At 32.4% G+C, this 25832-nt stretch overlaps 1 protein-coding gene and 1 long non-coding RNA gene across 3 annotated transcripts; both read left to right on the top strand.

Moving 5' to 3' along the window:
* Window positions 1-166: 166 nt before the first annotated feature.
* On the top strand, window positions 167-11609 carry LOC143075336 (uncharacterized). Its single transcript, XR_012978291.1, has 5 exons — window positions 167-406; window positions 2382-2467; window positions 4236-4341; window positions 7207-7349; window positions 11364-11609. It is a non-coding gene; the product is annotated as an uncharacterized LOC143075336 (long non-coding RNA).
* A 3890-nt stretch (window positions 11610-15499) lies between these two features.
* Window positions 15500-25832, top strand: LOC143075334 (fructose-bisphosphate aldolase-like). 2 transcript variants are annotated; one of them, XM_076250722.1, is made up of 8 exons: window positions 15500-15557; window positions 19309-19427; window positions 19854-20120; window positions 20701-20861; window positions 22726-22809; window positions 23470-23644; window positions 23928-24127; window positions 24873-25832. In XM_076250722.1, the coding sequence occupies exons 2-8, from the start codon at window positions 19316-19318 to the stop codon at window positions 24963-24965; spliced, it is 1092 nt and encodes a 363-aa protein (XP_076106837.1). In that variant the 5' UTR covers window positions 15500-15557; window positions 19309-19315; the 3' UTR covers window positions 24966-25832. The 2 variants fall into 2 exon arrangements, with proteins under 2 accessions (XP_076106837.1, XP_076106836.1); XM_076250721.1 differs by lacking the exon at window positions 15500-15557 and adding an exon at window positions 15727-15866.

Genomic DNA, 25832 nt, shown 5'->3' with positions numbered 1-25832 from the left:
ATTTTATGATAATTCTAAGTACTTTGTACCTTTTGGAAACGGTTAACCTGTGGTGAGTTAATGAAGAGATCATATATGAGGAATATGTGGTTAACTTTACGTCAGTTAATTTGAGTAAACATCCTGTATTAAAAATGAAATGACATGTTATATATTTTAATAAACATCAATTTATTCATGTAAATATAAACACGGTCACGTGATTGTTAACTATTTATATATCGATGAAAATATAACATTTTGTATAACATGAGATTATATAACGTGTAAAACAACAGGTTTCTGAAAATGTCTTTTAAAGTAACATGCATATTAGTAATTTTGCTATGGGTAACATACATATCAAGTGGATGTCGGTGCTTTGTAAAACACCCGCAAAGAATATTTTGCAGGGAAGATTCTGTCGGTGAGTATTTTGTTTAGCTTTCATTCACCTCAGAATTATGTAAGTAGATTAATATCTATTCCTCCAGATTTCAATTGTACCCCAATTTTGACATTTTTAACTATAATGTATGTTTGTTTTGTTTACATATCGTCGTTCATATCATGTATATAATGGTATTTTATGGGATTAGCACACAAGTGAGAGGTTTAGCGAGCTAAAACACTAGGTTTATTCCACCCTTTATAACATAAAAAAAAACTGTACGAAGTCAGGAAAATGACAGTTATGCGTTTGTTTGATTTAGCCTTATGATACGATATTTCCGTTTTGATGTTTCCTCGGAGTTTGGTATGTTTGTTTTTTCACTTTTTGCATGTGTCAATTGAATAAGTAGTACACTTCAAAAACAGGAGACTAGTAAGTGAAATAAAACTCTCACGATTTATTTTTTCTACAATATTGATTAAAATAAAATAAATAACAAATGTGGACAGGGTGCAATAAAACTCTTTAGTTCTTGCGACGTGTCAGTCAATTCAGTTGTTTAAACAAAGTGACACAAATTTCAAATTGTAAAAGGTTTTTTGTTCTCCCATTTTGAACTTCTTTTAATAGGCATTACCTTTCAGTGTTTGATTGTCAAAAAAAGTTTCATATTTTTTTTATAAATCACATATTCATAAATCTGTCCAATTGATTTCAATTCATATTTCGCTTACAAGAATCTGTCAAATCTCCGTGTTCCCCCTTCTTATTTATAAATCGTCCTCTGTTTATGTTGTAATGATACATACCTTAAACAATTTGAAAGCTTTTTAAGGATGTTCGCTTGTCATGTTTTTAGATTTTCATCAGATTTTCGGAATGCTCTAGTTTTATCCATTTGAATGCCTTAATAAATTTAGCTCATTGACCCCCGTTTTTCTTTTAATCAATAAAAATCTATAAAATCGTTGTTATTTTTTAATAGTTTTTGAGAGCTTTAACTTGTCAATTATAAAGCAATGAAAAATCAAGAGATAATTTTCCCGCCAAATTTTCAAAGGCTGATATCTCGAATTCAAAATGATTGTATAGAAATAAAAGAACTAAAAAAAGTGAGAGAAAAATGAAAGATCTGTGTACTGTTTTGCTAAATACAAGCACTCGAAATTTGGCGGGAAATAATTGTCTCTAGATATATTGTACATCTAACATTGCAGCTATTTTTATTTATTAAAAATGTGAAAAAGTAACAATTATTTCGTAAGATTTCATAAAGGAGGCTTAGCTTGCTATAAAACAAGGTTTAATCCACCTTTTTCTACATTAGGAAATGATTTAACCAAGTTAGGAATATGACAGTTGTTATTCATCGTTTGATGAGTTTGAGCTTTTGAATTTGACACTTGATTTTCTAGTTACATTCCGTTTTCTGCAGAGTTCGGTATTTTTTGTTAATTTGTTTTTTTACCGATGTTGAGATCTCGTAAATCGACTAAAAAGATTAAAAAAAAGTTTATATTGAAAAGCTCCAACAATGACGCATTTGTGTGTATTCCAACCACATTTGCAACAGACGAAATCGTACTAAGATATAAGCTGGAAAAAGTGTTGTCCCAACGATTTTATGAATTGAATTATGTATGTTTTCCCTAAGCATGATGTGTTCATGGTGTTTATATTTTTTTAAATTAAATCTGAAGTAATTTTCGGAACTAAAAATGGTTTCCGTTATAAAAAGCGTTCTAACACAGACGATTTTTTGCAAAGGTTAGATTTCTAATGCGATAATTTTGACGGTGAGTCGAGGACTCTGGTGTTAGTTTTTCAAAGTAAGGTTTATTTTCTCCATCGTGTACGAATAACTTCTAGTAAATGCCTTAGTTTCAATCAGTTTGAAAAAATTAATTATGTGTGTAAAGGTTTGGATTTTCTTATGATGTGATGGTTTTAGGGGGTGCCTTTGTCTGATTGGATTATGTGCCAATAACCATGTTTTATCCTTTCTTAGTACTGGTCGGGAGAGTAATAAAAAAGGAAATTCCTAAGGGAGGAGATGAGATAAAATATCACTTCAAACTACTCAAGTCATTGAAGGTAAGATAGACAGAATAGATTGCAAAATTTAAAAAAACCACATATTTCCGTGCAATCAGAAAATTTTCGTATGAACATATCGAACACTGTAAACCAACTAATTTTTGCGATCGATTTCTTTTTCGCTTTTTCGCCACGTGCGCGAGAAGAGATGTTAAAGTTAGATCTTTACTTATTTAAATAAAACGGAAAATGTAGTATCAGCGAAATAATATGATTTATTTTGTTGACGTATTTGTTTGTTTTTATAGTGATTAAGATTATAACTCAATATTGACTGTTGTTAACTTTTTATCGACAGTTGTGTCTGTTTGTTTTGTTCACAAATTGATGTCAAAATAATGGAATCGTATTCGACTGTAATACAAGTGAGAGGTTTAGATAGCTATAAAACAGTTTAATTAACTATTTCCTACACAAGAAAATGCACGTACTAAGTCAGGAATATAACAATTAGTTTTTATCCATTCATTCGATGTGTTTGAGCTTTTCATTTGTGCCATTTTTTAAGGGACTTTCTGTTTTAATTTTTTCTCGTAATTCGGTATTTTGGGGGTCAGTTTACTTTTTGCGGTATCTTTTATGTTATGGACTTGTTATTTACAGTGGAGCTATAAAAAAATTCAGAACTTTTTATGAATGTTTTACAGAAAAAAGCATTTGGATGAAATAAGTCGAATCAAATATTACAATTTGAATGTAAAATAAACAGAAGCCATAATTAGTTTGGTTCAATACAAACACATAGATGTGTAAACAAAATTTCTTATAAAGTTGGATTTGTTTAAACTCTTTCTGATTCGGAAATTAGATATGCACATGATGATCCGGTGTACACATCACTCTTCCCGATTCGGGATATCAGTTATGAACATGATGATCCGGTGTACAAATTGTATTTGTTTTGGTTTTATTAAAGTACGTTATATCTACACTTAGTTTATTCCTTAACCCTATTTACAACAAAAGATATTACGAAATACTCAGTTGTCGTAATTATATATAGAAAATAATTGCTTTTCATTTAAAACAAAGGTATTAATTTTGTTGTTTTACAATTGACGGGAGATATGTCATTCGGTATCGTGTTTCCTTAACCCAAAAGTATTGCTTTTATTGTTTCATATATATGCTAAAATATACATTGAATGTTTCAGGGTGTTCATGAAACAATTGGTTCAACATTGTTTAATATTTATGCTAAAATATACATTGAATGTTTCAGGGTGACCCGGTGTTAATGCAACAATTGGTTCAACATTGTTTAATATTTATGCGAAAATATAAATTGAATGTTTCAGGGTGTTCATAAAACAATTGGTTCGACATTGTTTAATATTTATGCTAAACTGTACATTGAATGTTTCAGGGTGTTCATGAAACAATTGGTTCAACATTGTTTAATATTTATGCTAAACTGTACATTATACCGTTGGTTTTCCCTTTTTGAATGGTTTTACACTAGTAATTTTGGGGCACTTTATAGCTTGTTGTTCGGTGTGAGCCAAGGCTCCGTGTTAAAGGCCGTACATTGACCTATAATGGTTTACTTTCTTTAAAATTGTTATTTGGATGGAGAGTTGTCTCATTGGCACTCACACCACATCTTCCTATATCTATTGAATGTTTCAGGGTGTTCATGAAACGATTGATTCGACATTGTTTAATATTTATGCTAAACTATAAATTGAATGTTTCAGGGTGTTCATGAAACAATTGGTTCAACATTGTTTAATATTAATGCTAAACTGTACATTGAATGTTTCAGGGTGTTCATGAAACAATTGGTTCAACAATTATCATAGAAACGTATTCCACTTCTTCGATGTGTGGTGTAAGATTCATGGCTGTAGGAGAACAGTATGTATTGTCAGGTACAGAGTAACACCATAGTTTTAACATGGTTTAAATATAAGCAAAAAGTTCAAACGTCTACAACTGAAAGTGTAGGTGAAGGTCGAATCTTTGGTTAGCTTGCTTGTAAGCTGAACCATGAAGTCATTATTAGGTTAGGTATACTACCATACTTTCGGAGTAGTTTAGTCCTACAGACAGAAAGATTGGTAATTTTTAAGACTATTCTACTTTTAAACGAGGGTTGTTTACCTAACCCAATAATGACTTCATGGTTCGGCTAGCAAATAAAGCTAACCAAAGATATTAGTATACCTTTACCTACATACTCATTGCATTCTACTGTAAAACGCTCAGTGACTAGTTTGTTATTGGCATGTTTACAATACTAAATTGTCTTTCTTCCACTACAAAAGTCAAAAATTCTGAAAAGAACAGTTTTTGTCTGAATTTGCATGAATTTTTACTCGACATTCTAAATTTGTCTGAACATTTTTTTTAAATTCTTGACATAGTATGAATTTGTCTAATAAGGTTCTTGATTTTTCTTGACAAGTGTCTTGACAGTATGAACATTGTCTTAAAATTTCCCGACACTTCCTATATCATCTAATAAGAGTCTGGATTAGTCTCGACCAATTCTTGACTGTCTTAAATTTGTCTCGATCTGTCTTGGCATTCTTAATAATGTCTGAATATGTCTTAACACATTCTTGATATTCTGAATATGTCTCGACACATTCTTGATAGTCTTAAATATGTCTTGACACTATCTCAACAGTATAAATTTCGTCTGAAATGTGTACAGACTTATTCTGCACTGTTTATGACATTATTTTGCTGTTATATACTCCTTTTTATTATGGCTAAACTAAATTTTGAAAAATCAATAATTAATTTGGTATAGTAAGATACCCTTTTGGTGCAACTAAGTTGGAATACCCTGAATAATTCCCCATGTATTTTAATTTTGATTTATTTTTATTAAACGTTTAATCAATTGTTTTCACTTGGAATATAAGTCGAAGTAACAACTGACAAACAACATTTAGATGTTTGCCATTCGCAAAACTGCCAGTCAAATTTGTTTTACTAAAATAGGTGTCTTGTAGGCAGTTTTAAAATGTGATCATGTGTCTCTTTTGGACCCCACAATTTATCTTTAGGGTTTGTGTGGCTAAAAAAAAGAACGGGGGTTGGGGGGGGGGGGGGGGGGGGGATGGCTTTGTGTTGGTCAAAGAATTTGATTTCATCTTGATTCAAAAACCTTATTCATTTTTTGGGACAACCCAAAAACATTCTTTATTCAAATGTGAGTGTTGAATTTTATAATTTTTTTATAAAAAAATAAATGTTTGTGATAACTCCGTCCTGAAAAGGAAAAAAAATATATTTTGCATATCTGTTTGAGATTCATTTCAAAAGATAATAATTGTCTTTTAATCTTTGGGAATTATTCAATTTGTTTTTATGTCAAAATAAAATACTTATTTTTGATGAAGAAATTCCATTTTAATTCAATTTTTTTCATCAAAATGATTATTTTCATAATTTCATCTATCAACAAACTTTTTAAATTGTAGTGTCATGGTCGGTCAACTGATAAGTTGTATGGCTGATTACAGGTGAATCAGTAATTTCTACAGTTGCGTGTACTCTGGGGTGTGGAATACCTTAACTTTATAGGGAACATCCTGGCCATGTGTAAAACTTAATATATATTCCAACAGATGAAATTACACAAATTTTTCTTCTGTTAAATGAATGATTTGTATATCATCATAATTTGCTATTTATATAAATCACATTTTTGTACAAAAATTATTTACCATATTAACATTGAATATTATGAATGTAGAATGAAATATGTCTACACAATGATCGGTTTTATTCATTTGATTTGCAAGATTTATGAATCAAAATTTGTATTTTTTTTTAAATCTACATTTAAATTGTTTTATATCAACACATCAACATTTAAATTGTTTTATATCAACACACCAAAATTTAAATTATTTTATACATTAGATTTCATAGCCATATTTGCAATTGTTAAAATATTTAGATACCCAAATTTTCAATTATTTTATATGCCAAACTTTCATTTTTGTTGTAAGGAGTGTAACGTGAGAACAGTTTATTATATAAAGAGAAGTAAAGATTAAAGTTATATCATGAATATTGGTCATGATTTTTAAAACTTAGAACTGTCAAGTAAATTTAAGACACAATTCAAAATGTTCAGAATATGTCAAGCCATACTGAGAAAAAATAAAAATTCGAGAAAATGTCGAGAAATTTCAAGACAGTATTCAAATGTCAAGAATTTGTCAAGAAATTGTAAGACCATATTCAGAATGTCGAGAATATGTCGAGTAAATTTCATACAAATTTAATATAAATGAGAATTTGTCAAGAAAAATTAAGACACAAGTCATACTTTTGGAGAATGTCGAGTAAAAGTTCATGCAAATCAAGACAAAAACTGGTCTTTTCGGACTTTTAAACTTTTGAAGTGTTCACTATCTGTATTTTTTCAGTTCATAATAATTAGATTCTCTCTCTTTTTTAAGAAAAACACACGACAGCCAAATATGACTCTTGGTGGTTTTCTTTATACGAGTTTACATGCTTGTTGATACCTGATGCATGTTATGTAGGTACTTGATATGCAATATTGTACAAATTTGTCTTTGCATTTGAACAAGTATCCGAATTTAACAAATGATTTATATAATATCAATTATACAATTTTTTAATTTCCAGAAGTATAAACTGATTATACAAGTGCATATTTCTACACAAGAATAGAGAAATACGTTGATTAAATAACATGATAAGTTATGGTAGTATAAATCAACCAAACGCTTTCTTTTTCATTTAAGGTCGGAGGAGCACAAAAACAGGAAGAATATTTACCTCAACATGTGGTAACTTCATTTATAAGATCACTGATGTTACATTTGAGTTGATGTTGTACCTGTTCAGTGGCGGTTCTGATTCATACGTACAAAATTGTGATTGTAAAGTAAGTATTGTTTCACATAAGGGTGAAGGTTGGTACCTATTTTAAACGTTTAAACCCGCTGCATTTGTTTTTACCTGTCCTCATTCGTGAATCTGATGTTCAGTAGTTGTCGTTTGTTGAATAGGTCCATAAGTGTTTCTCGTTTTTTATATATACACAAAGAAAAAGATTAAGCACCCCCACGTGTTTTCGAATTGACAAATATTACGAGAAGGGTCATGGGATCCCGGAACAATTGGTCGCAAAAATAGTAATGCAGACTGTTAGGACATGACATAAGCTTTAAGAAATACACAACAAATTGCAACAGAAATGATAATTTAATGATTAGGTTGTCACAAACCAAAAAGTCCAGTTTAAACACTAAATGTCCATTTGAAGTATGGATTTTCTGAGTTCGATATGCATGATTCTATTGTCATTTCACTTAAACGTCCATTGTAAGTCTGTTAACGATATCCATAATTCAGTATTCAATATCGGGTGAAACCACCACCGATTGGATGCAGGCCTCAACCCGGCGTCTCATCCCTCCAGTTAGTTGTCGGATTTTCTGCTGTGGTATTTGCCATCATTCCCGGTGCAATGCTGCTTCCAACTACGGTAAATTTTGTACACGTGGTCCGTTGCCCTGTACCCGACGACCTAACGTGTTTCAAATAAGCTCTATCAGATTTAAATCTGGCCTCATGGCAGGCCATGGAAGAGCAGATACTGCTTCGCCTTGAAAGAATGTGATAACCGCCCTTGAAAGATGCGGCCTAGTGTTGCCATCAATAAACAAGGGTCTTGCAGCTAATTGGTGGTTATCAAAATAAGGCTGAAGAACTTATCTTATGCATTGATCACCATTAAGGTTTTCTCGTATTGTGACCAAGTCCATTTTTTAGTCATGAGAGATGCATCCTTATACCATCACAGAGCCTCCACCGTAAGGGACAGTTTCTTTGATGTTCCTTGGGGTATATGCTGTATTTTTATGTCTTCAAACTCTCAATCTCCCATCTGTAACAAGCAGAAGAAACCGGCTCTCGTCTGACCAATGGATCTTCCTCCAGTTCCTCTAGTTCCAACCACGACGATCTAAGCACCATGCCAAACGAAGTTGTTGATATCGGTCAGTTAACATTGGACGTCTCATTCCCCTCCCTTGACTTCAGTCCTGCTGATTTCAACCGGTTTCTCAAGGTTCTGGTTGATAGCTGTCTATGAGGTAACCATTCTCTTTTAAGAACAGGACTTGTTGTGTATGGCATTCGTCTAACCATGCGTTGCAGTGCCCTGTCTTCACGCTGCGATGTCAACAATGGTCTAACTGATCTTGGAAAGTCTTTTCCGTTATTGGTTTGGATGTGTGTCCGCACAAGCCTGCTGACTACAGTGTACTGGTAGCCCATCTGACGTGCAGTAGCTTTATAAGATAATCCTGATGACCGCATGCCGATAATCTGCCATTTTTGGGCCTTCAATATTGGTCTTCGTGACATGTTTACAGAGTATGAATTCAATTTTCCGATCGCCTGACTGAAATACTCAAATTTGAAGCGCGGGGAAACTGCATTTTGTAATTTGCATGGGAGGCATGGTTCACGTGCATGATACGTCGATATCTTAATGACCAGTAAAACATGTATGCTCGCATCTGTATACTATAAAGAACATTGTAAGGTTAAAATCAATATTGATATTCAAATTAACATTCTTGGTAAAAAAAAAAACTACAATGCTATATATCAGGGGGTGCTTAACTTTTTTCTTTGTGTATAGATGAGACCGCCGGTTTTTCCGTTTGGATGGTTTTACACTAGTCTAGTTATTTTTGGGCCCTTTAATGCTTGTTGTTAGGTGTGAGCCCATGCTCCGTGTTGAAGACCATACTTTGATCTATAATTGTTTACTTTTACAAAGTGTGACTTGTATGGAGAGTCGTCCCATTGGCACTCAGACTTATATCGATATACAAATTACAATATGTTTTTTTTATATTATTAACTGTACTTTCTTGTACAAGTATATTGAAAATTGTCCTCATGCTCATAAACAAGGATCACATATTGAATTACTAGTTTTTGTTAAGGCTTCACATATGACTATGCCCTTCAATAACTTAACACACTTTTGATTTTACATTGATTCATTGTTGTTTGATTTTTAAATCAATTGAAAGATATAATAGTAAAATTTTCAATAATAGTTATCAAAGGTACCAGGATTGTAATTAAATACGCCAGATGCGCGTTTCGTCTACATAAGACTCATCAGTGACTCTCATATCAAAAAAGATATAAAGCCGAACAAGTGAAAAGTTGAAGAGCATTGAGGAGTCAAAATTCCAAAAAGTTGTGCCAATAACGAAGTAATCTTTTCTTGGGATAAAATTTGACAACAGAAATTTAAAATTATTAAAATGACCATATAATTGATATTAATGTCAACACCGAAGTGCTCCTACTGGGCTGGTGATACCCTCGGGGACGACACGTCTACCAGCAATAACTTTTTAATTAGTAAAACTCACTACTAAGAGTCAGTATCAAAGTGCCGGCTACATAAAAGGTAAAATCACAAAAATACTGAACTCCGAGGAAAATACAAAACGGAAAGTCCCTAATCAAATGGTAAAATCAAAAGCTCAAACTTATCAAACGAATGGATACAAAGACACATCAGTGACGCTTGAATAAAAAGAATACAATAGGCAAAATATAAAAAAAAAGTAAGACAGATTTGAGATCCCAAATTTAAAAAAAGAAATACAGTTAGTGTAACCAATTACAAGGGTATGATATCTGATGAAGAGCAAGTATAGCATTTTAAATTTTATTTCAATTTTTGATTTAAAAAAAAATCGGTTTTGTATTATCCTAAAATGCCTCCCGTTGGTTTGAGTTTATGAATTTAACTTGGATCGAATTGTATTATTTCGTTAAATAAACGCATAAATTAAATATCTATCGCTGTGAATTCATTTTTCTTTTTATGAGAAAAATGTATAACTTTATTATGGAGGATAAGCTGGCTTCTTTACCAAGTTTAACCACTCCTTTCCTGTAAAAATGCCTGCACCAAGTCAAGAATATTGCAGTTGTTTTCACTCGTTCTGCATGTTCATTAATAGAAGAGGGACGAAAGATACCAAAGATACCAGAGGTACGTCAAACTCATAAATCGAAAATAAACTGACAACGCCAGGCTAAAAAGAAATAGACAAACAATAGAACACATGACATAACATAGAATTCGATTCTGTCAATTGTTATGGACTTGCCCTTTTTGAAATTGCCTTGGAGTTTGGTATTTAAGTGATAACTTTTAAATATCGAATAATATTAATTCGCAAACTCATAAATGATGTAGACCATAACAGTATTTATAAGTTCAATAATACAAATGTCAAATAATATATTGATCGTTACGAAGTTTATAAGAACCCACTGTCACTTGAAACTAACTTAATACTTATAAGTTACTTCCAATTTAAAATGAATGAATTTACATAAGAAAATGCCTGTACCAAGCCAAATATGACAGTTGTTATCCATTCGTTTGGTGTGTTTTGACTTTCCGTTTTGAATTTTCCTTCGAGTTCAGTATTTTTGTGATTTTATTTTATACCAGCTATTTTTACGGTTACTCTTGAACCATCAGGCATTATTTTTCAATAAAAAAAGGTTAACGGGAATGAGGCTTATTAGTGAATAATATGGCTTGACAGGAGCAACCAGATGTGTGTCATATAAGAGCGGGATCTGCTTACAGCTGTTCATCGCCTAGGTACATTTAGATTTATGATGGGATGCGAGCTGTTTATTTTTTATTTTTTGCTATGTTGTTGTCGTGGTTATTTTGCATGGTATTGTCTGTTTTTATTCGATTTTGCATGAAAAGCATATGTACAGTAGATGTAAAAGTATGAGCAATGTAGCTTTTTTTTAACAAGTTGCATGACTTACAAATTGTGAGATTATTATTTTCTATTTCATGCAAATATTGTTTTTTTATTCTTTTATTTAGGAAATTGTGAACCCTAGACATGAACCTGGAAAATTTGACTCAAGTAAAGGATGTCAGCTTCCCTCAGCATTGAACGCTGACACTGATTGTTATCGTAAACAGGGATTATGCAAGAGAATAGGAAGTGTGTGTAGCTGGAAAAACGTTGACTGTGGGCCATGATGACAAGAAAAATAAACTTGATAATAAGAATTGTATGGATCTTTGTATGCCAACTTTACAGAAAATATATGTTTATTTCGTGTATATGTTGTTTTGCTTGTTCTATTATTTTTCTGAATCATGTGAAAGGGAACCGAGAATAAAGAGAATCGGTGCAATACAAAAACAAAACAATACCCTACAAAATATGTGTTATTAGCTTCAGTTTAACTCATAATGTAATTTGCTACCTGTGCAACATCCTTCGAATACAAACATCTTGTTAATGTTAAAATTTAAAAGCAATCTAAAAGCAATATTTAATCGTACATACAAGGCGAACGTTCTAACAATAATGGTAGCCTGACAAATACATACAGAGCACGTCCACATTTAAATATTCACATTTACATAAATAAATATTAGACAAGATTCACCAGTGACGATCGAATAAAGAAATATCAAATAGGCTAAATAATGTACGATGTACGAAGTTGGAGACCATTGAGGACCTATTTTCCTACAGGTTATGCCAAATATACCTGAAGTAATTATGCGGTAGAAAATTTATTAGTTCGAACACTTTAAATTTTGTAAACTTATAGTAATGAGCCAGGGTAACTTTCTTATGTTTAATAGGCTTAGGGAAGGACCATTTAACTTCAAATGTTTTTATTTCTAAAATAACAAATTCTGATTCCCAATTTGATAAAAAAAAAAAAAAAAAAAAAAATATGCTTGTCAAGCAGATAACAACAAAAATACTACTAACCCTTATCATCTCCATACCTTATAGTATTTAATATTGGAAAAAGATCTGACTCGAACAGAAAACCATTACCCCCTTGAAGTTAAATGGTTGCTCCCTATCAGAAACACGATGTTTGGAATGTTGTAATAAATATCCTTTTCAATTTAATTAACTGTGCTTTTTACCTTAAAAGAGACGTTACAATCCTCATATAGACAGCTCCAACTGGATTGAATTCCTCCGCTCACTTACCATTCCTATTTTGGCATCAGTGGATGTTTTACTTAGTATAGTGCTTTCGTATAAATTTGATTTTGTGGATATGTCAAATTCTAGATACAAGTCTATCAAAATTGTTAACATTTAAATCTTTAGTTTTACCACATCATCGAAATCCACGAAAACCGGTACCTCACAACTCCGTTGTATGTTTTCCACAACATGGTTATGTCTGCCAATATTTCATAGGAATATAAAAATAAGGATATTTGGTATATATTATATTGAGAAAACTATTCCCAACGATCCAAACATTACAAATCACGTGCATGTAAGCTGGTTTATTTCACCTTAAGGCCTTCAACAATGAACAAAAACCATAACATAATGTCAGCAATAAGAAGCCCAATATGACACAATGTGCAATAATTCATACAGGAAAACTAATTATGACAATAAAAGAAAAATAAATATGACAATCAACAACAAAATGACACCACTGATTTATAGACTCCTGACTTGAAATAGTAATGTAACATCACATCACAACATAAGAACAAACTCTAAAAATCAGTGAAAGTGTGGAAGATAGGAACATATAACTGCGCTTATAATGGATACCAGGATTAAAATTGTGGGCGCCCGACGGACTTTTCGTCTACAAAAGACTCATGAGTGAAGCTCAAATAAAAAAAAATGAAAGAACAATTGATTCAGAAGTAAAGTCGAAAAGCATATGTCGTCTTTGTGCGTGCTCGAGTTATTGTTTGTTTTTGTTGATTGAATCATGATTGTGTGTAGGTTGTTGTGCGAATAAGGGCACTTGTGATCCTGTGTCCTGTCGGTGCTTGTATTTAGGCGTTTTAAAAGCTCATGTACTGTTTATGACATATTTGCTTGAAATTGATTAGATGTGTGCATGTTAATATTTTGGTGTTGGTAAACATGGGATATTAATAGGTTGGGTTGGTTTTGGACTTGCTTTCAGTACATGCTGTGTGAGTGATCTTGGATCAGAATTTTGTAGGTTTTGTTTCTGTGTTCTGCGGGGTTTTTTTGTGATCCGTGTTAACCTTAAGATCGATGTCCGACTGATATCTACTCTGAGGATTTTTAATTGTGTTGTGCTGTTATACAACTGTCATCAATTCAATTTCATGAGCCTCTAGCAAAGTGATTGTCGTTGGTTCCTGTCTTCCATATTTGATTTTATCATATTACCAGGTCACATTCTCTCTTTTGAATAGTTTTGAGTTTAGTCATGCATGGAATGTTTAAAGCTTCCTTGGGTTTTGCTCGTCATTCGAGTTTATACGATTACCTATCGTTGTAACCATCATTTTCCTTTAATTTCTGGTGAAAAACTGTTTAATCTACAATGCTACCATGATAGTTCCATACCTGAATGTGCAGTCTATTTCGATGACTGTCTTTCATGGAACCAACAAACAAACAAAGTATGTACTGTGATTAGTACTAGACTAGGTTTACTAAATCGATTGAAGCATTATATTCTGTATTTAAACAATTAAAATTGTTAACTTTTCAAACAAGAATCACATATCACAAAGGAGTATTAATGTATAAGTGTGTAAATAGTCTTGCACCTGCTTATCTTTGTCAATTATTTACAACATTATAACCAAAATGTTAAAGCTGATCTTGATGCAGCTGCAAAATGGGAAGAGGACTAGCTGATGGCCTTCCACTCAGACAAGTGTTATGTTCTCTCTGTCACAACTTAATGTCAACCTTTACAACATAATTACTAGTACACTCTTCACAATCATATTTTAGAAACGGTTACTCAAACATATAGATGACAATATCTCGCAAGCCAACAAAATAATCGGTTTCCTTCGAAGAAATTTGAAAACATCAAATCAAAAAATTGAGAGCCAGGCATACCAAGCACTTGTCCGTCCCAAACTCGAGTACTCTTGCTCGGTTTGGGATCCCCACACTTCAGAATCTATCTCAAAAAAAGAGATGGTCCAAAAAAGAGCTCAGTGCTCGGTATGCCTGCAACAGGTATCATGACACTAGCAGTGTATCAAACATGCTGAACACACTCAACTAGACTCAATTAACATAACGCAGACTGCGTGCACGCCTGGTTATGATGTACAAGATCACACATCATATTGTTGCTATACCATCTAGCACAATTCTCATTTCATCAGACTCAAGAACCAGAAAACATCATGCTCACCTTCAGACACATTTATACATCCAAAGACTCAGGCGTACAGATTTTCATTTTCCCCATACACAATACCGCACTGGAATCTTTTACCAACTACAGTTGTAAATACAGACAGTCGACTCTTTCAGAGAGCAGCTTACTTCATATGCTGTTCTCTCCACTATCATTTGAATAGCTTCATCTCCTGTACATAGTTTTAATCACTACATCTGTTCTCTGCACCGTTTTGTGTAACTAAAATATTAATTAGTTTTAAATAAATAGGCCACGTATACATGGTATTCACCAGTTATTTATCATCTTTATTCAGATGGGAAAACTGGAAAACTTAAAGAAGAAGATAACCAATTTTGGCAAACTGAAATCTATCATTTCACAGATCTAGACTGGATAAAACAAAAGTTTTAATATTGGCTACACAAAAAACTAAAATTTTATCTCAACCTCTTCTTCATTACCATTCTGAGAAATGCGTTTCTTTTGAATATGGTAACAGCTGGGAGAGACAAAATATTGTTAGTTTTGATTGTACAGTAGTTTAAATTCAAGTAGTACTAGTCAACTTATTTTAAATCAATTTTGCAATCTCAATACTAAATTTTCGACATTTTTTTTTAAATAACCGGTATACAAATTGAAAGTCCTGTGACTCGTCTGTTCTATAATTATTTTCTTTTTCGATTAACGATTAAGTACTATATTCCTGAGCTAAACAGACGTTCACGTTTTACATACGGTTTTAGTCGTGTGATACGGGTGCTCCGATAACGGAGGAGATTACTAGGAAAAGAAGACGTCATAATCAAAATACGGAAGTTGCGTATTTTTTGTTGCCGACAGGAACAAGGTTGCTGCATCACAAGCTCGCCAAATTAAGGTAATTTGCAGACAGTTATGCGATACATATGTTAATTGAGTTCCAAAACTATAACCTGTAAATGATCAAACATTTTGAAAATAATTTTGACAGCACATGTCAAGGTTTTAAACGATATATTTTTATGGTACACTGCCAACCCCACGTACAGAACAGCTGAAGCCGTGAAGGTGAATTTATACGACCTTGTCCTTTCTATGCGCCTGCTTCCTATACTGAGTGTGACCTTCTCTATTGATATATTGTAATTTGAAAGGACATTTATTGCCAAGATATTTTTATTCAGACAGAGAAGAACCCATTAATAAGGTTAGTAAGGAAATATTATGTATTCCGCCGACAGAGAGACTGCTTTTAACAGTAAGTTTAGTAAATGTGGATACTATAAATTCGTATTCTGATATAATTTCTACCTTCCTATTGTGGATACAATGTATGTGTTTATAAAAAAGTTGACTTGCATAGGAAGCATAGGCAGTTGAATTTTATCACACTATTTTTTCATTAAAATTAATGCCATTTTAGCAAAGGTGTAATGGTTTATTTCTTCCTCTGTGATATTTGTCACGGTAATTTTTTTCCAGGCATGGTATTTCATAGGTAGAATTTTTTACAGAGGAGTGAAAATCTATCTGTGTTTTGCGGATAGTATGTACCGGTATATATTTGCCGTATCATAATTCACAGAATCTTGTGAAATATAGTCCCACTAACTAGTATGTAAGTTACTCGCAATCAATATATACCTGAATTTAATTATAAAATGTTTCACAAAGGTACATTGTAGCACGGGGGGGTAACTTTGATATTTTTTTGGTAGGGGTGTGCCATTTTTGCCTCAAAAAACGTACCCATTTTAATATAACATTCACTGAAATTCAGTACCTATAGTTATATAAATATTTAAGAAAGAATGAACTATACTTATATACAATACTTAAAATATGACCCATGCTTATATAAGCACCAACTCATCATCACTCATAATTCATAAATATACCAGCTGCCCTTAAGTTTTTATATATGAATTGACATCGTTTGGTGCACATATATTGTATTGTTTTATATACGCATGGATTGTTGGATTGGTGTGTAGATCATACCCCAAATCAATATACAGTTATCAAACGTAAATGCATTTTAATATAGGATGTCATTAAAAAGGAGGGTCATTTTTATATAAAATCTCGCAAAATTATGACCCATATTTTTGGCACATCCCCGTATACCCAATAATAGGAAGTTAACCCCCCGTGCATTGTAGAACAAACTTGCATAATTTATCAAAGGGAGGTAATTATGAGCAATTTATATTTTAAACATTTTGTTAAAGATATTAATATAATATATTCCTGAATCTATTTCATAGTGAAATTTTTCCTTGAATCTTATTTTTTATATACTCGTTTATATAACAAGAATTTTTAATAAGACAGATAACATTTCACAGGTAAATACTATCTAGCTGTTAAAATTGCTTTTGTTCCAATATATTGCAATTGTTATGCTATAATTTATCTGATTTCAATATAATCAACAACAACATCTTTGTCCCCAGACAAACATGCCAGAGAAAACTATTTATATAGTTAAAAATATCATCATAATCAAATTTTTCCATTACTGTTAACAGTAGTAATTAATGCATGTTTAATGATAATTTTGTTTTTTAAAGAATGACAAAATGAATGATATTTACTTGAATTTTTTCAGGAATTTTTTTCAATGATAATTTGTGAAATAATTCCCATTATAATACATTTTTTTTTACAAAATAGGTTTAATTCAAATACACTATTTCATAGTATTTGTAAAGGATAATTTTTTTCTAATAACTATTCAATAAGTTAACTACCCAGATAGAATTTCACGGCAAAGGAAAAAATATCCCAGGGAAATATTTTCCTCCGGATGAAAAAATAACAACAACTACAGTGACAAATTTCACCCCGATATAATTTTGGTTTACACAGGCACTTGTATCTATCAGTATTCACCTCAAAAACTAACAGAACCTTTGAACAGACTTATTAAGAAGGTATATAGTTACGATTCTGTTGTTAGGTCATTAAAGATTGCATATTTTGGCGTTAATATTGATTCACTTATAGGGTCTTTGCATCGGAACTGAACACATTTTTTCAAAAACCAGTTGTTGGCATGACACGGGTTATGTTCTTCTCATATATGTTATGATGGTATGATACTAAACCCCTAACGGGAAGGATTGTGCCTGATGTTCATATGATGAAATCATAATCTTTCAGTCAGTTTAATTGAAGTCCGGAGCTGGCATGTCAGTTAACTGCTAGTAGTCTGTTGTTATTTATGTATTATTGTCATTTGTTTATTTTCTTTTGTTACATCTTGACTTCTGACATCAGACTCAGGCTTCTCTTGAACTGAATTTTAATGTGTGTATTGTTATATGTGTTTACTTTTCTACATTGGCTAGAGGTATAGGGGAAGGGTTGAGATCTCACAAACATGTTTAACCCCGCCGCATTTTTGCGCCTGTCCCAAGTCAGGAGCCTCTGGCCTTTGTTCGTCTTGTATTATTTTAATTTTAGTTTCTTGTGTACAATTTGGAAATTAGTATGGCATTCATTATCACTGAACTAGTGCATATTTGTTTAGGGGCCAGCTGAAGACGCCTCAATTTCTCGCTACATTGAAGACCTGTTGGTGACCTCTGCTGTTGTTTTTTTCTATGGTCGGGTTGTTGTCTCTTTGGCACATTCCCCATTTCCATTCTCAATTTTATTGAAGTGTTTCTTTTAAACTGCAAGATTAAATTTACAGTGTATAAGTCTTGACTTCAAAATCGAACCACATAGATGCAGGTGAACATTATATATAAGGAAGGCATACAATTTACGTAAGAACACACATCATTGCACATACATGTATTTTATCTTTGCACTAATTTTTTTAACGTTGTACAAATTAATTATATATATTGTTTAAATGTAAATGCACAAATTAAGTTAGAAATGATCTCTGTTAGATACTTATATTAAGTTTTACCCTTGTCCATCTGTACATCCGTCCATTGGTACGTCCCAGAATTGGTTTCCAATCTCGAACTTTAGTTTGCCTCAATCAAATGTTATGTTACTTATCATGCTTATACGCAATGCTTAATACCACAAAACTCAGAATCTGAGATCAAGTACACATTTTATTTTGACCATTTTTGAGTCATATACCTTAACAATGTTTAATGCAAGTGTCCTAAAGACACATTCCCAATTAAAGCATTTATTTTTTTACAGTTTTCTTGCAAGGATTTAAAACCTGTACTGCATACTGTAGTGTATGCATCTGTTTTTAGCTTTGGAAATGATTGCATGTTGGGTTGGTTTTGGGCTTGCTTTCAGTACATGTTGTGTGAGTGATCTTGGATCAGAATTTTGTAGGTTTTGTTTCTGTGTTCTGCAGGGTTTTTTTGTGATCCGTGTTAACCTTAAGATCGATGTCCGACTGATATCTACTCTGAGGATTTTTAATTGTGTTGTGCTGTTATATAACTGTCATCAATTCAATTTCATGAGCCTCTAGCAAAGTGATTGTCGTTGGTACCTGTCTTCCATATTTGATTTTATCATATTACCAGGTCACATTCTCTCTTTTGAATAGTTTTGAGTTTAGTTATGCATGCGGGAACCCTGGGCTGTTGCTTTTCTTAATTAGTTTCTTGTAAACAAACCTTGAAACCTGTCAGTTTAAAAAATTTGATTTGATTTTTCAGTACAACCATGCCAGTTTTCCCACAAAACCTTTCACCTGAGCAGGAAGATGAGCTACGAAAGATTGCCAATGCCATTGTTGCCCCTGGTAAAGGAATTTTAGCTGCTGATGAATCTACAGGTACACATTATAATTAATGGAAATATAGTCAATTATGTATATTAAGGACACCCTCCGTGAGAAAACTGACCTTACAAGACAGGTGACCTTTAAAATGAGGTTAAAAAGGTACATGTATAAATATCACTATTCTTCATGTATGTTGGCATGATCAAGACAAAATGTGAAGACCTTCACCTTGACAAGACAGCTATCAAACAGCTTAAACTAGGTGACCTTTAAAGCAGGTTTAACTGGACACATATAAAGCTTCCTTACCGACATGTAAAACTCTGTTTCCTACAAATGTATGTTGGTTCAGTTTAACATGTTTTGGACTGATTAATGCATAAATCATGTCAGAAAAGATACACCAATCAGAAAAAATACAATATAGTGAAACTTTTAAGTTGAACATAGATTTCATCGGTTTTGATTGTATTTTAGGTTCTATTGGTAAGAGATTTGCACCAATCAATGTTGAGAACACGGAAGAGAACAGGAGACGTTACAGAGAACTCCTGTTCACATGTGACACATCATTGGCACAAAACATCAGTGGTGTCATCATGTTCCATGAAACATTCTACCAGAAAAACAAAGCTGGTGTGCCATTCCCAAAACTTCTCCAAGATCAGGGTATAATTCCAGGCATCAAAGTAGACAAAGGTGTTGTGCCATTGGCTGGAACAGATAATGAATGTACTACACAGGGTAGGTATACATACCAAATAGAGAAGGGATACCGAGGAAAATATAAAAAGTTCTTATGTCCAGATGAACTGACAACAGTTCTGGACCTCATTACTGGCAAAAAATCAAAAAAGATAAAAGATAAACAAGTTCATGAGACACTTTCTTGATCACTTAAAAGACTTTAGACAGAGAAACACAATCTCATAAAAAAACTGGGATGATCACAGAAGCTGTTGTAGAGTATTAGCAGAACCTGCTCCACTGGTGGTTCTCTTGTGTTTGTTTGAAAACGGATGTTGCTGCTGTAACTAAAAGGAAACGTACATTTCAATCTTTTTGGTTATATTGAAGATATTAAACAGTGATTTGCAAGAGACTGATACAAATATAACTTTTTTTTCTCTTTACAAGACGGTTGATAATGAAAATAGTGCATTAAAAGGTTCTAAAATATACTTATTCACAAACAATGGTGTAAGTAGACTAGTTATTCCTGCTTTACATTAATTTAATCAAATCTTTTATCTTTTTACTAATTACACTATACACAGTTGATTGATACATGAGCATTACAATTACTTTTCCTTGTAAATTTTAGGTCTTGATGGTCTCTCAGAGAGATGTGCACAGTACAAGAAAGATGGTGCTCAGTTTGCTAAATGGCGATGTGTTCTAAAAATCCAACAATATACTCCCTCTTATCAAGCTATGTTAGAAAATGCTAATGTTCTGGCTAGATATGCCAGCATTTGTCAACAGGTAAGCAGTAAATGAATTTGTAATAGGTCTTCATATGTTCTTTTTTGAAATCACAATCAAGACTACAGACTACACGAAATATGTCGGACCGTCGGACAAATCCGGTGAATAATGGATCGGTCTGGTAAAATTTTGTTGAATTCCGGTCCGAATGTCTGGTGTTTTTTTTCATGGATTTTTCTAACATTCTAGCAAAATTGCCAAACGATTTCAAATTTATTTTCATCTTTATTATTCATCACAGCGATGTTTATTTTGTTCAACCGCTAGCTTTATGCCAAAAATCGCCACTCAGTAATGTGTAAATCAGGGTAAAAACCTATCTGACTGTCAAAAACAACAATGGCTGCCATCATTGGCACAACCGGAAATGTAAATAAAACCGGATCAGAGTCTGGGAACGGATAAGGATAATTCCAGGTTTGCCGATTAAATACAATAACTGAATAAAAATCCAAGCAGAACACAAAATTCAGCTATGAAATATAAACACTAGAATTGAAAACCAAAAGATATATGAAAAAGAAAGAAGAAACAGGAAATAATATTTTATACAGAAACAATTATGTTTTAGTTCACAAACATTGTCAAAATCCAATAAAATGTGACATTACTCTTCACTGAAATGCATTCAAGCAATTGTGCACAACTTTCATAACAATATACCCTCTTGTTACGTCATTTTGTTTTAGTGCATTTTGGGGAGGAGTAGGGCACAACAAAGTCATATGTTTGTTGTTTTTGTCGGATAATATACAATTAGATGTAAAAAAAAATTGGTCTTGTAAAATTTCATTCGGTCTGGTAAAGCTAGGATGCTTACCAGACCGAATGTCCTGTAAAAATAAAATTCATTCGTGTAGTCTGGACTATTAACCCTTTCCCCGATGAGTTCAGGTTTACCAGGATTCACGCTTCAGACAGCTGACGATGAGTCTCGTTTAACCAGGATCGGAATACCTCTTTTATATTTCCCGCTCAAAACAGTGCAAACATGAGTTATCTTTCTTCTTTGAATACCCAGATGAAAGTGTAAACATGTTGCTTCTGTTTGTTGAAAAGCATGACAAAATCAGAGGAAATTTACGGAATTTAGGAGAATTTGAAATGAGGGAACATTTTTTTGAAAGAATATGGAAGAATTGAAGCCAAACTAGTATACTTTTTTTTTTTACATCAAAACACTTGGAATGGACTTCGATCAGTGTCGGGAATTTGTACAGCCTCATTAAATTTTTCAAAATAATTTTGCTGTTTTGGGGTTAAAATTATAATTTTGGGTCAAAGAACAGAATTTTGAGAATTTCACATAGATAATGCTGAAAATTTGAAAATTGGAATGTTTTATGAAGAAAAAATTATTAAAGCATGAACAAAACTGTGAACATGGTGTTAGTGAATGAAATAAAGACACAAATAACTACAGACAAGTTTTTATTGACATTTATTATGAAGATCTCCCACTTGAGTAATAGTAGCCAGGGAAGCCATTGTCTAAGAGTATCTTCTGTCTGGGCAGCTATAGGTGAAAGGGTTAACAAAATATAATACATAAATAGATATACATATATGCACACACATTACAAACTCCTGTCTTAATAGTAATAATAATATTTTGAAAGATGTCTACGATGTCAATATTAAATGAGTGTGATGGTTGCTTTTTATCTAGGAGTACAATTGTTGTATCTACATATATATTCAAGTTTGGTAACACAATAAAACACTATAATGCATTAGAGTTACTTCCCCTTGACTGCACACCAATTTGTTTTTTTTACTGTTCAGTAGCTTAATGAATTAAGTTTTAAATTCATACCAATGATAATTACTGTTGAAGTAAAGTTTGGATGCTCTTTTTCAGAATGGACTAGTTCCCATTGTAGAACCAGAAGTATTACCAGATGGAGAACATGATCTAGCAACAGCACAAAAAGTCACAGAACAGGTATTAAAACAGTCCTCATGTTTCATCACTTTAAAGTGACCCATGTTTCTTCAGATTTTCATGTAGGAAAGAAATATTATATATTTTGTAAATTCGGGTAGCAGAGAAAATTTAAGTTGGTATTGCATTTCATGTTTTTTTTATTTTGGCTGATTACCAAGATTTTATGATTTTCAATAAACATATTAAGGAAATTGATTTTCCTAGTGTTTAGGGAAAGGGGCCCAGGGCCAATGCAATTGGGGACAAAACTTTGTGACATTTTGGATTTGAGATATTTATATTAGTTCATTTATACCAATGACACACAGCATCATGAGTGTAACTTGGAAGTGGGGTCCCCAAGAAAATTTTGAAAAATTAGGTGCAAAATCCTACATGCCGAAAAGAATTAAATTATAATTGCATGAATTGCAAACAAGATTCAAGAGATTTGTAAACAAAATACCACATTATGAGACCAACAAAATCTTGCAACGATGTCTATATACAATTGGGAATTTTAGAGCTGACATGTGGGAAAAATAGAGCATATTTTTATTTGGGACAGGGCCCAAGTTTGGATCCAAATAAGTACATGTAGGTAGGAAAATACTGTCACTCACTACCGTACGAATAAATTATTTTCACCTTAAACAACACTTCTTTAATCTATTTTAGGTTTTAGCATTTACATACAAAGCTTTAGCAGATCATCATGTCTTCCTAGAAGGAACTTTACTCAAACCTAACATGGTTACTGCTGGAATGAGCTGTTCTAAGAGGAACTCTGCTGATGAAAATGCCAGAGCTACCGTATTGGCTCTGAGTAGGACTGTCCCACCAGCAGTTCCAGGTATGTATAGATGTCCTTAAAGAAACTCAACTTGGGAACATGCCAGATGCATTTATATATAAGTAATGAGTGAAAATGTGATGTTCATTTTAAATATAAAAACGTAAAGGAAAGCTAAATAAGAAATAAATTTGTTACCATTACCTTATTTGTAGTGTACAGAAATTTACACCAGTATTGAAAATGCATACACCCTTCAGCTGCCCCTGAGTGCATATTTTTTCTTTTGATTATACCAAGATAACTAACTGTGTTTTAAGAGCTTTATATTTATATTTTTCAGGTGTAACCTTTTTATCCGGAGGTCAGTCTGAAGATGATGCTTCCGTTAATTTGAATGCCATCAATACCTGTGAAGGAAAGAAACCATGGTCCCTTACATTCTCTTTTGGTAGAGCTCTACAAGCTTCTGTACTTAAAGCCTGGCAAGGAAAAGATGAAAATATAAAAACTGCACAGACAGAACTCATGAATAGAGCTAAGGTAATTAGAAGACTTTATTGTGGCCTGGTTCAAAACAAAATAATCTTCATGATAAATGAAATACCTCTTATTGAAGCGTAACACTTCTTCATATTCAATTTTCTAGATTTTGATCACTACATTTGAGAGAGAGAAATCACTTCCATTGAGCCTTTCAACATTGTTTATATCCTATTCGTATCAATTAAAAATTCATAGATTGGGCATGGTGCATAAACATGGTGTATTTTTTGCAAATATCATTATGTCATTGTGTAAATAATATTAAAAGTTGGAGTTATCTTTCTTTGTCTTTGATTGTAGCTGAACCTCTTCCAATACTAAAACTAATGAAATGTTTGATTTTATGCTCCAACTGCCAAATAGATGCTATCTTTACTGTACGTTGCTCACAAAAACTTTGAATAAAATACACATGAACATACAGTTCTTCCTTCTTTTAAATTTTGGCTGCTATGGCTAAGTGAACTTAGGGTTAGGATTAGGGTTAGGTTTGACTCCAACCTTAATTGATTAGGATAGTCAGTTAAACTCAGTTTCCTATGGAAGGTTGGTGTTTCTCTCCAGAGACTCCAGCTTCCTCCACCAATTAAAACTGATAGCAGGAAATAGCAGAGTAGTGTTGAAAATGGCTTTAAACATCAATCAATTTATCAATCCTTTTAATGTATATTTAATTAATTTCAGGTTTATGTAGGCTGTAGCTCTGTTAATTTTAATGAATTTATTTCAATGTGTATTTCAGGCAAATGGTTTGGCAGCTGTTGGACAATTTAAGGGTGACATCAAGAGTTCTGCTGCCGATCAATCATTGTTTGTTGCCCAACATGCCTACTAAAGTTAGATTAATCAACGAAGTCGTCAAATTTAGCATAATACTTGGCTTTGATATTTTACTGCTTTTTTACCAAAGAACAACATTTTGAAAAAAGAACTTGATTGGTTATTGAAAAACTGGTTTCCTAACATCACTACCTGATTTGATAAAGAAAGACTGGTTCCCTAACTTCAATGTTGTTATCATAGAATCTCAGTTTTATGAGCATTTACCTGAGCTTTTCTTTATATAGATATTTATTGTACAGTTTTTACATTGTAAGTTTTAACTGTTTATTGAAGATTATTTATCTTTGAGATTGTACATGTAATCCTCTTTAAATTATATATACTTATCAATGTTCTGTAATGTTAAAAGTACATGTTAAAAAAAGTATGTTGTTAGAATGGAGTATAAATCATGTTATTAGTGAGACATTTTTGATATTTTGATTTATTGTTTTGATTTGAAAGCAAAAGAGAACTAAAGGTATTATTCCAAATGTGTTAAAGTTGTTGTTCTTTACTACCAGAATGATTTAGTTTTGTTGTTATGTTAACTTTAAAGGAGATTTCAGAACCAATTATCTCTGCTGATACTTTTGAACTATTCTGGTGAACAAAGCTTTTTTTTCGCCTTTCAGATTCTTTTTGGGCTAGAGATTATTTTATTACAACATGGTTTATTTTTATTTCATATTTTTTGGTGCATACAGTTTTTAATGATAGAAGTGCTTACTTATTTATTTTTTCTGTGATATAATTTAACCATTTATTTCATCCCTCAATTGATGTATGTAAATTTTTGGTTTTGTTGACAACTTTATATTGATGGAAAGTTATGAAATCTTTAGATGCAGATAAAATGAAATAAAATTAAGCATCCTTA

This window comes from Mytilus galloprovincialis, chromosome 5 (assembly GCF_965363235.1).
Source record: "Mytilus galloprovincialis chromosome 5, xbMytGall1.hap1.1, whole genome shotgun sequence".
Classification (NCBI taxonomy): Eukaryota; Metazoa; Mollusca; class Bivalvia; order Mytilida; family Mytilidae; genus Mytilus; species Mytilus galloprovincialis.
This window is presented reverse-complemented; position numbering and strand designations above follow the sequence as displayed.